At 35.7% G+C, this 15,280-nt stretch overlaps 1 protein-coding gene across 3 annotated transcripts in view; it reads right to left on the bottom strand.

Annotated features, from left to right (window-relative positions):
- The window catches only part of LOC121740301, a 50,755-nt gene that overhangs the window by 11,153 nt on the left and 24,322 nt on the right, over positions 1–15,280 (bottom strand). For 2 of the 3 annotated variants that reach the window (XM_042132972.1, XM_042132971.1), the window contains exons 3-4: positions 3,235–3,621; positions 1,782–2,003 (exon numbers count right to left, since the gene is read on the bottom strand). In XM_042132972.1, the coding sequence (XP_041988906.1) occupies positions 1,782–2,003; positions 3,235–3,621 (609 nt within the window). The remainder of the gene's footprint in view (positions 1–1,781; positions 2,004–3,234; positions 3,622–15,280) is intronic. The other variant, XM_042132970.1, reaches the window with a different exon arrangement.

Below are 15,280 nucleotides of genomic sequence, written 5' to 3'. Positions count from 1 at the left end.
AATGTGCGGTTCCCACACAATATACTTTTCTGATTTGCGCGTAAACGACTCAATCGATGTACGGGAACAACTATAAACTAAAGTCCACGCGGACGAAGTTGCGGGCAACAGCTAGTTTAATATACCTGTCGAACAAAGTTGTCTCCCGATGCGTACAAAATACGAAAGACTGACGTCATACTTTCGTAGCACTTTGTATGGAGCGTTTCGGGCAGGTCTTTTTTATGAGATATTTGAATTGTCATATCTTGGTGAATTTTTAAGCTATCAGAGTCATTCTTTATTATTTTTTATAATTTTTAAGCTATCATTTTTGACGTGGGAGAGCCATGCTTCGGCACGAATGGGCCGGCTCGGCCGGAGAAATACCACGTCCTCACAGAAAACCGGCGTGAAACAGCGCTTGCGCTGTGTTTCGCCGAGTGAGTGAGTTTACCGGAGGCCCAACACTATGCCCTTCCCTACTTTCCCTTATTCCGTTCCCTTTCCATCCCTACCTTCCTCTATTACCCTATTCCCTCTTAAAAGGCCGGCAACGCACCTGCAGCTCTTCTGATGCTGCGAGTGTCCATGGGCGACGGAAGTTGCTTTCCATCAGGTGACCCGTTTGCTCGTTTGCCCCTTTAGTTCATAAAAAAAAAAATCTTTCAACGATGTTTCTATTTTTTAAGTGTCTTTCAATTACCGATACGAAAAAAAAATAGTCATCATGCCGTGCATCATGCCTATTGCTTACAAATAAGACCCATTCCTAACACCGAAACTGAGACGTGGCTATTACTTTCTACTTTCGATAAGATTATTTCATTTAATAAAATAAATAACGCAACAAAATTAAATGTCCGCCTACTTTTTTATTTCAATGTTATTATCATATTTCTATAACATCTAATCGACAACGGAAACAGTCGTACTTTAATAAACGTATATCTAACTGCTGAGCATTTAAATTTTAAACTCGGAATTGTCTATGGCTCTATGATCATTGGAACGTTCAAAATAAAATTCCGTTCCAAATTTGAAGCGTGACAAATGGCGGTCTCACTGTTTTAGACACCGCCTTATATCTCCGAGATCACCCCAACATTATCCTCAGACCGCTGTGAAGAGGTGGGACAATCTACTTTCTAACTTTTTATTGTTGATTCAATTAAGACGTCCTACGAGTAAAAAGTTTTATAGTTGATGGTAATAAAAAATTTACTTAGTGCCAGAAAGTTCAAATTGTAATAGTAATGAAATAACATATAAGTCAAATTATTTAATAAAAACATCACAGGTGTTCTACAAGAACACCTGCAAGACAAGAGAGGAGTTACAAAATTTAATAAAATTTTTGATATTGAATATCAAACAAATTATGAAGTTTTGGAATCTTTGGATTCCTGTTCCATCAATAATATAGGCAAAATAAAGCAAACTTTATATTAGAGGAACTTCTGTTTTGCAGCATAATTTACCTACTAACCTACAGGATATCCAGTGTTGTCTCAGATTAAGTAATAATAAATATTGTTCAGTTTGTAAGGTAAAGCAATATTTCTTTTTCATCGCTCGTAAGTTTTATGAGTTATGATGTAACAAACTACATCCATGTAATCTACGATGACGAATGCCAATGCTCAAATGATGCTCAAAGCCAGCCGTTATTTACATCTCGAACGCTGTCATGACGTCGATACCCAAGCATGAATGCAAAACCCATCCGGAACAAAAAAAAAACAACCCACCCGGAAAAAAAACAGCCCACCCGAAACAAAAATTAAAAAAAAAAAACAAACCTTCTATCACATCGACAGTGCGAGATCGTGAACGGTCGGTAGTTGAACAAGCCGAATCTTCGTCTAAACGCCCCGATGTTAACCCTGCAGTTGTCGTGGGCCCTACAGCATCTATCCTCGGTCCTGTGGGACCCCAGCTCGCTGTACCTCTCCGCCAGTTGCCCGGCACCGCACCACTTCGTCCCCGGGACTATGAAATTCTCCCTGACCGACCTGCGCGACCTGTCATGCGGATGTCATCAGCGGACCGTTCCAATTTAGAATTTTTAAAATGGCGGAAAAATGCAGTTTATAGAAAGAACTGTATAACTAATCTACACTTTTGCAGTTAATAAGAGAAATACCTAGTATGATATCTGTAGGATGTGAAAATGCAGGAGATTTTTTCTAGTAATGGCCCAAAAATAATTTGCATACTTTTGGGCAAATGTGAGAGTCGAAGCGTGATCAGAGATGAATGAATTGAAAGACGGTGATGAAGAATATGAGTATGAGGTGTTTTATTACAGGTCATTTCTTCTTTAAATGAGTCATAATAACCGACGATTTAAAAGTTGAGGTGCAGTTTGCAGATCTCCTAAGTCCTATGCAATAGGCAATATAGCATGCAGAGACTTGGCTTGTTCAAGTATAATGGTCGGTCGTGGATCGAAGAGAAGGAATAGGCGAGTTCGATAATTACTCGATTATTGCAATAATATACATAAATCGTAATAATATAATATAGCATAGAGAAATAAACGTAGAGTTTATTATAATTCATGAATTTAAGAAAATATAACAATAAAATGCAAATATTTTAGGAATAGACTGTATGTTATGTGGTGACTGGTGCACTTTTCAGCTTTGTCATGAAATAAAAAGCTAATTTGAGTGAATATTCGATAGGTTACCTACCTATCGAATATTCACTCAAGTTCGTAGTAATGGCTAAACCAGTTGACTTGTGCTTGTGCTTATGTGATAGAAAAAATAAGTTAGAAACGAATAACACTTAAAAAAATAAGGAAATAATATACAGAATATTTTTAAATGTTGAAGATTTTGAGATAAACTTGCCAAATAGAGTACGTACTAATCATAATTTAAATACAATTCATAAATAGAATAAGAGATTAGTTTTAAGTTTTTAACTGATTATAACTTGATATTTTAATAAATATTTAAGTATAGTATATTGTAGGTGCTGCCATCTAAAAACAGAGACACGTGCAAAGTGCAAATAGGTCATTGCAAAGGCTGAATGGATGAAAAAAGTTTTAAAGCAAAGTAGTTGGGAAGTTGAATCCTAGGTAGCACGGCAGGCTACGTAGTTTGGTCGCGTTATTTCAAACCCACCCGACAGATCACAAGTAACATTGAATTAACATGATCCGACCAAATGACGTTGGTCTGTAAACTGCCTAGGAACCAATTTCCTCGATGGTACATGAGCGGCGAAGATGAAAATTACCTAGCGAGAGTCGTGTCTGCAACTTTATTTTTTTTCTCCACCATGTACGTCAACTCCTTGTGCCTCTCTATGCATTCCATTTTTAATCTGTCATAGTTCAGCCATGACGCTACATTTGGCGGCAAAGCTTCGTCTTTCAAAATTCGAAACGTCACATTTCCAAAATGGCGGTAGAACTTGTTGTCTTCGTCGTTTTGGTTTTTCTCTAGTATTCTATAGCTCTCCTCGTCTAGCGCGAGTTTGAGCTCTTTTCTTAAGGTTTTCAGGAAGTTTCTTGTTGATTTGACTTCCGTTATGAACTCGCAATCTTGCATTTCGCCGTTTGGCGTGTATATCACTTGTATAAGATGGCGGCCGTCGGTCAGCTGCCGAAGCTTCAGTCCGTTCCTGCAACAAACACAAAAAGAGTTGTGAGAATTTTTACAAAATTTTCAAATTTAGATCCTTTTTTAAGGTAAGGATTCTAAAACTGACCAAACATCAACATAATAAGGGCCGGTTTCTCCACTTCCCGATAAGTGCCGGATAGGCTATCCACAACTTATCTGACAGATACTCCATACTCTGTCTATCAGATAAGTTGTGGATGGCCTATCTGCCATTTATCAGGAAGTGGTGAAACAGCCCCTGAGACACTTATTTTAGGTATTAAATTGTTTTTAACTTTCACTACCTTTAATATTTATTCGAATTCTTAATTGACAAACTTATTATAAATTTCCATGGAACACGATATAGGCGGTGTGCAATCTTGTAACAATTATCATGAATTTATTATTGATGCGTTCATATAAATAAGATGTTCAGATATAATACGCCTACAGTCCACATACTGAACACAATTATTTTCGGCCTGAACACTTGTTTTATTTAACTTTCAATTGGTTGTAAATTGTAATTATTTTGCAACATGTACTAGCTAGCTTGACGTGGGAGAGCCGTGCTTCAGCACAAATGGGCCGGCTCGACCGGATAAATACCACAGGCTTACAGAAAACTGGCGTGAAACCGCGCTTGCGCTGTGTTTCGCTGAGTCAGTGAGTTTACCGGAGGCCCAATCCCTTTTCTCTTCCCTACCCTCTCCTATTTCCTTCCCTACTCTCCCCTATTCCCTTACCTGCCCTCCCCTATTGCCCTATTCCCTCTTAAAAGGCCGGCATTGCACCTGCAGCTCTTCTAATGCTGCGAGTGTCCATGGGCGACGGAAGTTGCTTTCCATCAGGTGACCCGTTTGCTCGTTTGCCCCCTTATTTTATAAAAAAGCGCTTAAAGAGAAAGAGAGAGAATCTTGTATGGGCTATCAATTTTCTTGTGTATCATCAAAAGGTATAAGAGAGTTAACAGTTCTTATAGATTAGCAGGTCACGACATTTTGGTAACGATATCCAAAATGACTTATTTTAGATTGACAAGATAAAGAGCAACTATCTGATGCCAAATATGTCGGTCTGCCTGCGTAAAGTAGTTGCGTTCTCTGTATAGGACGCCTGAAAACCCAGTTATCATGACCAAAAAAAATGATAAGGTAAATGGCTGAGTAAGTTATATTAGGTAAGTACTAGTTGTTCTCATATCAGTAGCGTAAAAACTGACCAAATATTCGGTTGCGTTATGAAGCACTGTGCGTTCAAAGTACGTGAGTACGTGACCAAAAAAAATGATCAGGTAAATGGCTGAAAATTACAAATCGTACACTGTCAGTACGTACTAGCTTATTGGCATCAAAACTGACCAAATATTGGCGCATTCAATAATTGAATGCGTCAAGGAACGCAACGCCAATATTGTCATTTTTGAAGTTTTTGATACGGTCAGGGGGCATGCTTCCCGGCATGCCTCACGTGCGCTGTTGACTGCGCTATAACGCATGCGCTTGACGAAAAGAAAACGCGACGCTTGCACAGTGTGGACATAGCTATTGACTAAGTATATGGAAGTAAATGTATTAGTAAAATATACTTTGTCTATGCTCAGTTTTTAAACAATTGCAGGTAACACACACAAAACAGTTCAGTTTTTATGTAACCAATCACAGTCATAATCTTACCAAGTTTAATAATATTGGATTTACATGGACAGGTTGATATTAGATTTACATCTGCAGTCTGCGGCAGCATCGATCATGGTTTCCAATATACCACCCACGTGGTGCTAAATGAGCAGTTGGACGGTGGACCACCATTATATTAATTGTTTGTCAATTTGACAAGTGGTTAGCCTGGACTGTGAGTTGGCTTTTCTTAAAGGTGGGCTTTCGTAGCGACCCTCTACAAGGTGTAACAAAACTAAGTGATAATACTTTAGGGTGTGTATGTGTTCCTTGTAGAGAGTTCACTGTGAAAGTAGCAGCACTGAAAGACCAAATTTATTTTCACTTTTGTATGGGGAAACTCGTGACGCTGCACTGGGGCGCTTGCCCAATGCCCATACAAAAGTGAAAAAAAAAATTTGCTCTTTCAGCGCTGCTACTTTCACAGGAACTGAACTCTTTACAGGGAACACGTATACAGTGTGTTTGTGTAAACACCGCTATCCTTGAAACCATCAAATGAGACCGTCAAAATGAACAACTTTTTCTATGAGAACAATGCTGGGAACTCAAAAAAATCCAGTTGCCGATTGCCAGTTGCCGATCCGGGCATCCGTACGGGTTTCATACCCATACGGATGCCCGGATCGGCAATTTGTATGGGTATGAAGATGGATTTTTTTGAGCTCCCAGCATTGTTCTCATAGAAAAAGTTGTTCATTTTGACGGTCTCATTTGATGGTTTCAAGGATAGCGGTGTGACGACATTTTTTTTGAGTTCCCAGCAAGAAGTAAGAAACTTATTAAGAAATTAGCTCTACAAAGAGATACTTTGCAATGATGAGCAACAGTCAAACTAGCTATGATTTAAATTTTAAACTTTAAACGTGGTGAACCATAGATAGTTTGCAAACATGTTTAAAATAAAAATAAAATATATTTTATTTTGTTTTATCAGGAAAACATACAGTGATTTGATTTACAATCTTAAATACTACAAAAACACTTAACACCATTTACACGTTTTCACAGTTAGACACTCAATAACAACAAAAGCTTATGATCTAATTAATTAGAGGTATTTTATGTTTACGAGAAAAAAAAAACAGATATGCACTGAAATATAACAGTAGGTATACCAATGAATGTAACATCGAGCAAATGAACAAGTTTAGTGTATGTTCTAACTTTAACATTTAAGAAACAGTCTCAAACCATTGCTTAGTGATTAGCTTTTTTGTAGCTCTTACTGAAGAATATGACTCGTAATAAAATATAATTATAGTATTTGAAGTAGGTATAATAAATAGTATAACGTAATACTGGTTTTCACGATTCTAAATTCTAACACCAACTTATTACTTACCTATTTGATAATAAATAAAGATATTTACACTGCGAATTATAACTTTAGAAGGCCTGCTGCTGTTTTATTTAGTTTTCCTCGTCATATAGTCGAGCTCTTGTGAAAAAGTACAAAGCAAAAAAAAACTTGATAAAATTGAGGTAATAAATAGCCGTACATTATATGTTATAAAGGACGTGAAAGTGTGTCTGTATGTTTAATTTTAGTACCGCTTTTATAAATTTATCGTGAAGACTAAGATAACTCCTGAGTCTTAGAAAACTAATCATAAAAAAAAAAAACATTTCCCGCGAATTTCAGCTCGAAGCTGCGGCCATCTTAAAGAATCGGCTGTAAAAACGAAAAAGGCAGTAACCCATATTTTCTATATCCTGTGTCTGATGGTGCACTTTACCGGCTGTTCTCGGCTGCGGTCGACGTGATTCATGGCTACGATCCGAATAAACTGCAGGTATATCTCTATGACCTAGAGTCTAGACTTTTGAGGCTGAATAAAAAATTGATTTAGAAATAGATTATGAAAGTTTTTAGCTATTAAGTATAATTTATTATTGGTAATCCACGATTTTTCATTTTCATACTTTTTCCAGAAACAAGAGTATTTTTCGAGAAAACATGAAAATTAAAAATGTTATTTGGCAAATGTTCAAAAAAAAAAAAAAACGTAGCGACCCCTTTGCTAAGAGTAATTTGTAAGAAAAATGTAGAATCGCTTATAAATAACGCCTTTATTACTCTGTTAAAAACAGTCATCTGAGTTTAAAAAATCTTCAACTTTAGACTCTACTAACTCTACATACAAACAAAAGCTGCACTCTGCAATCTATTAGATTTTTTAACTCTACGACGCGCAGAAGCCTACGCTTCAGCGCGTCAGTTACAAATCTCAATATTATTGTCTTAATTTTATCAAGTGCCTTAGTGGGGCCCTATATAAAATTAGCTTGCCTTAGAAAAGGTTGCCTTTTTCACGTTTTTATATTTTGTGAATTTAATAAAAAGAAATGGAAAGTTTTCTATTAATTTTTACTTTATTGTAGCTACACCCCTGACGACGCGTCAAAAATGATAAAACTTGAGTTGTATCACTTTGCGTCAATTAAATTATAAATATTATTATTAACATGCTCATCCCCTAGTAACGGGATTAGTATCAGTTGTCTGCATTAGCGGAGTGAGCAGCCCTTGGGGATGTTACCCTATGGTGGGGTAAGTAAAGACGAATATTGGTGCATGTATCAACGATTAAAACTGCTCTTGCTTGCGGACACAAGGCGTTGTTAGTGAAAATAAGCAATTTTCTGAAATTATGGGTTTAAAAAGACTTAACAATCCGATCATTCTTTTTGAAGACAGTTTCCGAGATAGAAAGTGTCTCCTTACCTTTCAGTATTAAAATTGTTTCAGAGAACAGACAGACGGACAGACGATTCCCGTGTGTTAAACGAGTTTTGGCGCAACGGAGTTGCGAGCGTCTTCTAGTAATTTTATAATTTTAACAAAATTTTATTTAACTTGGTATGTGAATTACAGGATTAAAGTTAAAACCAGAGTAGGTTACTGTGTCAGTTATTGCCGGTCCTTGCTCAATATTATTTAAGAAATAATTTTAAGTCTGATTCATTAATAGTTTCTGAAGTTTATTTATTCAGTGTCTGTCAGATTATTGTAACATGTGCGACGAGAACATTTTACTGGGTAGAATATGTGTGACTTGAGAAATTCCAGAAAAAATTAAACAAAGCGAAAGTTTTGGATACGTGCGTTGCTCACGTGCGTTGTAGACTGCGCTATAACGCATGCCCTTGATGAATATACACTATTATTATAAAGAGGAAAGATTTGATTGTTTGTTTGTTTGTCTTGAATAGGCTCCGAAACTACTGGACCGATTTGAAAGATTCTTTCACCATTGGAATCCTACATTAATTCTGCTGAACATAGGCTAAATTTTATTTTGGAAAAAATAGGGTTCCGTAAGATATTTGGGATTTTTGGACGCAAGGTGTAAAAAATCAACCAGAAATGTTACTTTTTTCGCGTACGCTGCCTAAACTATAAAAGATAGAACCATAAATGTTCTAAGTAATTGTAGATCTTTTAAATATCTACAAAAAAGTCCGCGACACAATATACCTATCTATGTTGAGTGAGGCACAATAACCTTTTTTTTTAAATCTTGAAATGTTTTTGGACTACATTTAAATGCCTTTATTTTACTCATGGCATTAATTCTTATCAAAATAAATTTTTCATTACTTACTAAGTACAGTTAATGTAGATAATATTTGGTCTTTGAATGATTAAAATTGGACGTTTGGTTTTAATGTTATGGCGAAATTAAAATATTACGATTTCTGCTGCACGTTGCGAATTATTGGGCGTCGTCAAGGCGCGCCGCGCGGGCGTGCTCGCCCGGAGAGTCCACGTAAATATTAATTATTATTACCTCGATCATGGGAATCGCAGACACAATAGAAATTGCAAAATAGTATAAATAATAGTATCTTCTGTAGATAAGGATAAAATAATCAAACATAACACTTAAAATATAAAAAAAAATACAATAAAACTGTGTATAATAATTATAATATAGTAGTTACAGGCTAAATAGTGTAAACCATTTTTATGTTCTGCTTAACATAAAGATTGACTAAGAAATAAAGATTGAAAAAAAATATTTAAAAATCAATGTCCACCCGTGCGAAGCCGGGGCGGGCCGCTAGTATAATATAATATCATAGGATTTATGGACCATTTTGAAATTTTAGGTAATTTTTGGATGGTCGCTAAATAACAAAATAACAAGCAATTGTATGTTTTCGTGCGCTTTATAAATAAATCGTTACATACACTAATTGCTTGTAATCTCGTTGTGTAGCGGCCAAACCGCTCTGTCGCGCGGACGCTTATAACTTCTCGGAACTTTTCTTAAGTGATTTTTTTTAAATCAAAAATACGATATCTTGATAAAGATATGTCTTCAATGTTCACTTGTATCAATGTAAATAGGTATGGTGATTGTTAAATGAAGCGTGTTTGTATGGGGTGCGGGTTCGACCCCCGGGGTTGCCACGCGGCGACTGTCATTAATACATTACTGGTGACCGCGAAGAACACTCCTAAGAGTATTTTAGAGTATTTAGAAAGTAATTTTCTTAGGAAATCTGCTATGAAATAAAAATCGGCCAAGTATGAGTCGGATCGCGCACGAAGTGTTCCGCACCAGTATAGAGCAAAATTAGACCAAAAATTATGTATTTTTTGTATGGGAGCCCCCCTTAATTTTTTATTTTATTATTATTCTTAAATATTAAAGTAGACATATAAATAAGGCCTTTGTGAAAATATCAAGTGCCTACCTCTTGCCATTATTGATATCGAGCAGGCCAAAAAAATCACGTTTGTTGTATGGGAGCCCCTTTAAATATTAATTTTATTTTGTTTTTAGTATTTATTGATATAGCGGTAATAGATATACACAATCTGTAAAAATTTCAGAACTTTAGCTATAGCGGCTCTTGAGATACAACCTGGACAGACAGACGGACAGACAGACGGACAGACAGACGGACAGACAGACAGACGGACAGACAGACGGACAGACAGACATCGAAGTCTCATGAATAGGGTCCCGTTTTCACCCTTTGGGTACGGAACCCTAAAAACTAACTGAATTTAAACTTGAAACTGTTAAACCCTTGAAATCACCCAGCAGTGAGCGTCATGATGAAGAAGTTCTTGCTAAGAACCCTCTCGATCATGACAATTTTTGACCCAACAAATACTAATATTCTTACAAAATGAATCCAGAATCTTCGTCGGGACTCGGGGGTTAAAATAGAAAAAAAAATTGTTTCACCTTTCTGAAAAGTTTTAATATTTGCTGAGTAAAAGTAATCAATGTTACATAATTTATCTAACACTTTATGAATGAAATAAAAATTATGTACAAAACGATGTAGATCTAACAACTTGATTTTTAGTTAAAACTTGAATTTAAAAAATTATATAAAACTAGATGTTCCGCGCGGCTTCGCCCGCGTAATTTAGGAATATCACGGAAACCGTACATTTTTCCGCAAAAAAATTAACCTATGTCCTTTCACGTGATCTATTCTTCATGTGTGCCAAATAACATAAAAATTGCTCCAGTAGTTTCTTAAGAATAAGCAATTTAAAATTATTTCCTCCATTTTTCCACATTTTCCTCTATTAATTCGTTCCTATTAGTCTTAGCGTGATAAAATATAGCCTATAGCCTTCCTCGATAAACGTGCTATCTAACACTGAAAGAATTTTTCAAATCGGACCAGTAGTTCCTGAGATTAGCGCGTTCAAACTAACAAAAGCATCCGCTTTATAATATTACTAGCTGTTGCCCGCGACTTCGTCCGCGTGGACTTTAGTTTATAGTTGTTCCCGTTTTTTCCCGCGTTTTTTCCACATTTTCCTCTATTTCTTCGCTTCTATTAATCTTAGCGTGATAAAATATAGCCTTCCTCAATAAATGGGCTATCTAACACTGAAAGAATTTTTCAAATCGGACCAGTAGTTCTTGAGATTAGCGCGTACAAACAAACAAACAAATTCTTCCGCTTTATAATATTAGTACCTATAGATTTCCTATAATTTTCCATTAGGTACTAGTAGCGTCCTTTTTGGAAAGTTGTTAAAATTTGTCAAACGATGGAAGTTCACGACAGTGTACAACATTTTGATCCAATAACAATAAAACTAGTTAAATGTAGTGTGATCGTCAAATTAATTCACAATTTGAGGGTGAATTTGATGGAATGCGGGGATAGTGTTACACCCCATATAGTGATGGGTCAAAGTGAATGATAATGGGAGAATTTTATTTAGTTTACGGTTTCAATTCATTTTAATTTGTGTGAGACCCGTATTTATATTTAATAATAATGTAAGTATCACGAATTATGATCAAATCAATCTCTCATTTTATTATTAAGATTCTAATTCCTATAAAAAATCCAATAGATTGGTAGTCAGTCATCTCTTACCTACAGCATAAATTCCATCACCAACAACACAACTATTCAAATACTGTAATAACATTTTGGGCAGTTCAAAAATATTAACCCTAAAAAAATATCCACAGCCGAACATAATATAACCTCCTCGTTTTTTGAAAGTCGGTTAAAAAAGCAGCGGGCTCACATGTATATAATTTTTTAAATATAATTAAGTACAGATACACGTAAGCCCGAGAAAATTCGAGGATGTGTAAGTACGGTAAGCAGGCGATTTCTGTCCCCAGCCTAGTGTGATCCAACCATCACACCATATAAAACAATTTTTTGTTAATAAATTTTATTTATGTAAGTGGAAGTGTGATTAGGTGTAAGTGTAAGTAAAAGGGGGTAAGTGTGAGTAATAGGGGGTAAGTACCCCGGTAAGTATAATGCGGCGTCACCGCGCGCTAATCTTTATTGCTCAGCTCGCTCAGACGGATTGTGGCTTGTGGCCTCCTCATTTCGGATGCAATCCACTCTGCTGTTAGTGAATGTGCAAATGTGATTCAATCATTACAATTCTAATAATGTGCAGTATTAGAAGTATAAATTAAGCACTAAATGAAGTAGTATATGGTAAGCAAAATTAGGTAGCTCGATTTTTTCAAAGCATTAAAATTCTTTAAATATTTTGCAGTCTTTTAAATAGAAATTATAATTCATGGATTTGTAGTCGAATTAAATATTGTCAACATAATTAATAATAAAAATAATCATAATTCACAGTACACACCATCAACAATATTGATAATACAAATCATACTCATCTTTCCCATACAAATTCCATACAAATTGGAGGTGATTGAGATGTCACTAACACGACTAGAGATAACTGACAATAACTTTCTACGCCCCTAAATCACCTAATTAGTAATGACAAATACCACGGCCTTCTTATTCAATCATTACAAAAGCTCACGTCTAACGACGCGGGATTTATTATTAAATTCATTTACAAACCAAATCTATTATTTTAAAACAGTTACGTAGCTAAAATATTGTATTTTAAACTCTGATTAAACGTAACAAGGTTGAATTTCCAAAAACACCCGTCGCGGCACCCATCAATGTATCATTTTTCGAATACTTTTTTTGGAATGATAACTTTCGTATTTGGAATTGATTCAACTTGTAATGAACGTTACGGGCGGCCAGATACAGAATTACTACTGGTGATAAATCATGACTTACGCTGGACTTACACTGAACTAATCGTAAAATAATTGTATTAGGCGTTTTAGGGTTAATGCCTTTTGTTATAGCCTGTAGGTCATTTTAGTTTTAGAGGCATATTTACCATTTACTGCTACGTTTTGACTTGAGGCCTAGAGCTAACATCTTTAATTTAATCTTACATTTTCAATTTAATTTCGATTTATTAAAAAACTTACAACTATATTGAAAAATTGAATATTGGTTATTACTTATTATTGTATAAAAAGCGATTAATAATAATTAATAACATTTTATGAATGAAGTAGATTTATTTAACTTTTATTTTGTCATTGCAAAAGTTACCTTGCCGATAATTCAGTAAGTGGGTTCATATTTTAAACCTCAGCTGTTTCCTTTTAACGTAAAAAACGATTTTTGAATATCTAAAAGAAAAAAATTTGAAATATAATAATATTTTTAATTTTAAACCGTGGGCCGCAGGGTCGTTGAAGTCTTATGTAAGCGGCTAAGCTTGTTATGTTAGCTCACTACATTTACCACAAACTATAAACTACTACTTTTGTCACTTGCAGTCGGTAAAGTTTAATGGCTGTGCTATCTGAATATCTATAACTATTGCAAGTAGGTATATTTTTTCCTAAACTTATATGAAATTTCTTTACGAGTATTGAACTAACACAGATAAAAGACAATGGCATTTTTGGATGGGTACAAAAATATAAACTTGGAATTCCTGATGGCTTAAAAGTAGGACCTGATCGATAATTCGTAAGTTGAAGATTGAAGAGACCGCCGGCGCGGCGTAGGAGAGAATGTAGTGTAGGTGATATTGTTAAGGAAGTCGTTTTACTTTTAATACTTTTGTATTAGCCGCGCATCAGCGCCTGTTCCTGCTGCTTCGTTTTCAATTCTATCAGCACTTCCATAGTGCAATGCGTTTTTTTTACAAAAGTCCAGTCTGGAAGCACCTCAGGGAACCTTAGTCTATGGTCCGAAATACTTAAAGTTGTCAGCCTGTGGCCGCGGTCCGGCGGGAAATCCGTTTAGCGAGTTTGACGTTTGAAACAAGATGGCGGCGCGCTAATCTTGTTTGACGACTCTCGACACTCGCTGTAATTGACTAATTGTAAAGTTATTTATTGTGGCGCTAGCAAATATCTAGGTTTCTACCCACGTCGGTTGTGCAATAAAAGTTACTTTTCTCACCATATTTAGTAAAACAGTTTTCCAGTTATGTTGTCACTTGTCATGAAATGTGATGAAATGTAAAACTTTTATAGCTCTTGGAATTTGCTAGTTAAATTCCTATCAAAATAGCTCAAATACTAGTTTTTTAATTCTTATGCCGCCGGTGTTTTTGGCCGTTTCCTGAACCGGTGGTAGATCAACATGTAGACAACTTATGAAAGTTTTGTTTTAAAATTCATATTTTTTTATTGTTTTTATTCATTGTGATAGCAGATAGAGTATCAAATTATTCTACTGTATATTTTCAAACACCCGTACAAAGCACGGAAGCACAATATAATCTTTCCCCTAGTGACATACTATATGTATAGCTAAAATAATGCATATCGCGTGCTATAGCTGTTTTATTGTCAAGGGAGACTCTGCCCTAGGGACTTTATTATCGGCAGATTGATTTCAATAATTTTAGCGTTATCTTAGATTTAGGGCCCTAACACACTGTGAATATTTGTAGCGATGCAATCGTTATTTTTGTGGTTTGTACTTTGTGCCGTTACTGAAGCGCGTTTGTATCGCGACTGATATGCTAGTGCCATTAAAAGTTACATTATCCAAATGTTACAAATGCAAAAACATCTGTCTGTCTCTGTATGTTACTTTTACACGATTAAATCGCAGAACCAATGAGTCCCAGGAAAAACATAGCATAGTTTTTATCTCAGAAAATATATTGTTTCAGCACGATCAACAAACATCTAGAATTTTATAAATCATCCACAATAATTAATATCAAGCGCATTTATTTTTTTTATTCATGCAGAAACGAGATTTCGACACCAATATTTCACACAAGGCGTGACTAACTTAATAATAATTGAATTACAAAAATCTAACGGTACAGTGACCGCGTGATAGATGCAGGGTGACAGGTTCAAACCCAAGATAAGTAGTAGGTATACCTAACATAATGTTCCAAAACAATGAGTAACATAGCGCTTAGGAATTACTATACGTTGATCACTGGAGAGATGAGCAATAATGACGTAAGAATTATTGTAGAGTACTTTGCAAGAGAACAAATGTCTACTAGACAGTAACTCTATATCCCTGGTCCCCCAACCTTTTTTTCATACGGGCCACCAACATGACGTCTAGGTCTTGACCATGACGTCATGTTGGTGGCCACCACGCCATGGCGTCGCGGGCCACAACAAACATTTTTAGGGTTAAAAAATAACGTTCTTCAAAATT

Source organism: Aricia agestis, chromosome 3 (assembly GCF_905147365.1).
Source record: "Aricia agestis chromosome 3, ilAriAges1.1, whole genome shotgun sequence".
NCBI classification, from domain to species: domain Eukaryota; kingdom Metazoa; phylum Arthropoda; class Insecta; order Lepidoptera; family Lycaenidae; genus Aricia; species Aricia agestis.
The sequence above is the reverse complement of the archived record's forward strand: the minus strand, read 5'-3'. Positions and strand labels throughout refer to the sequence as shown.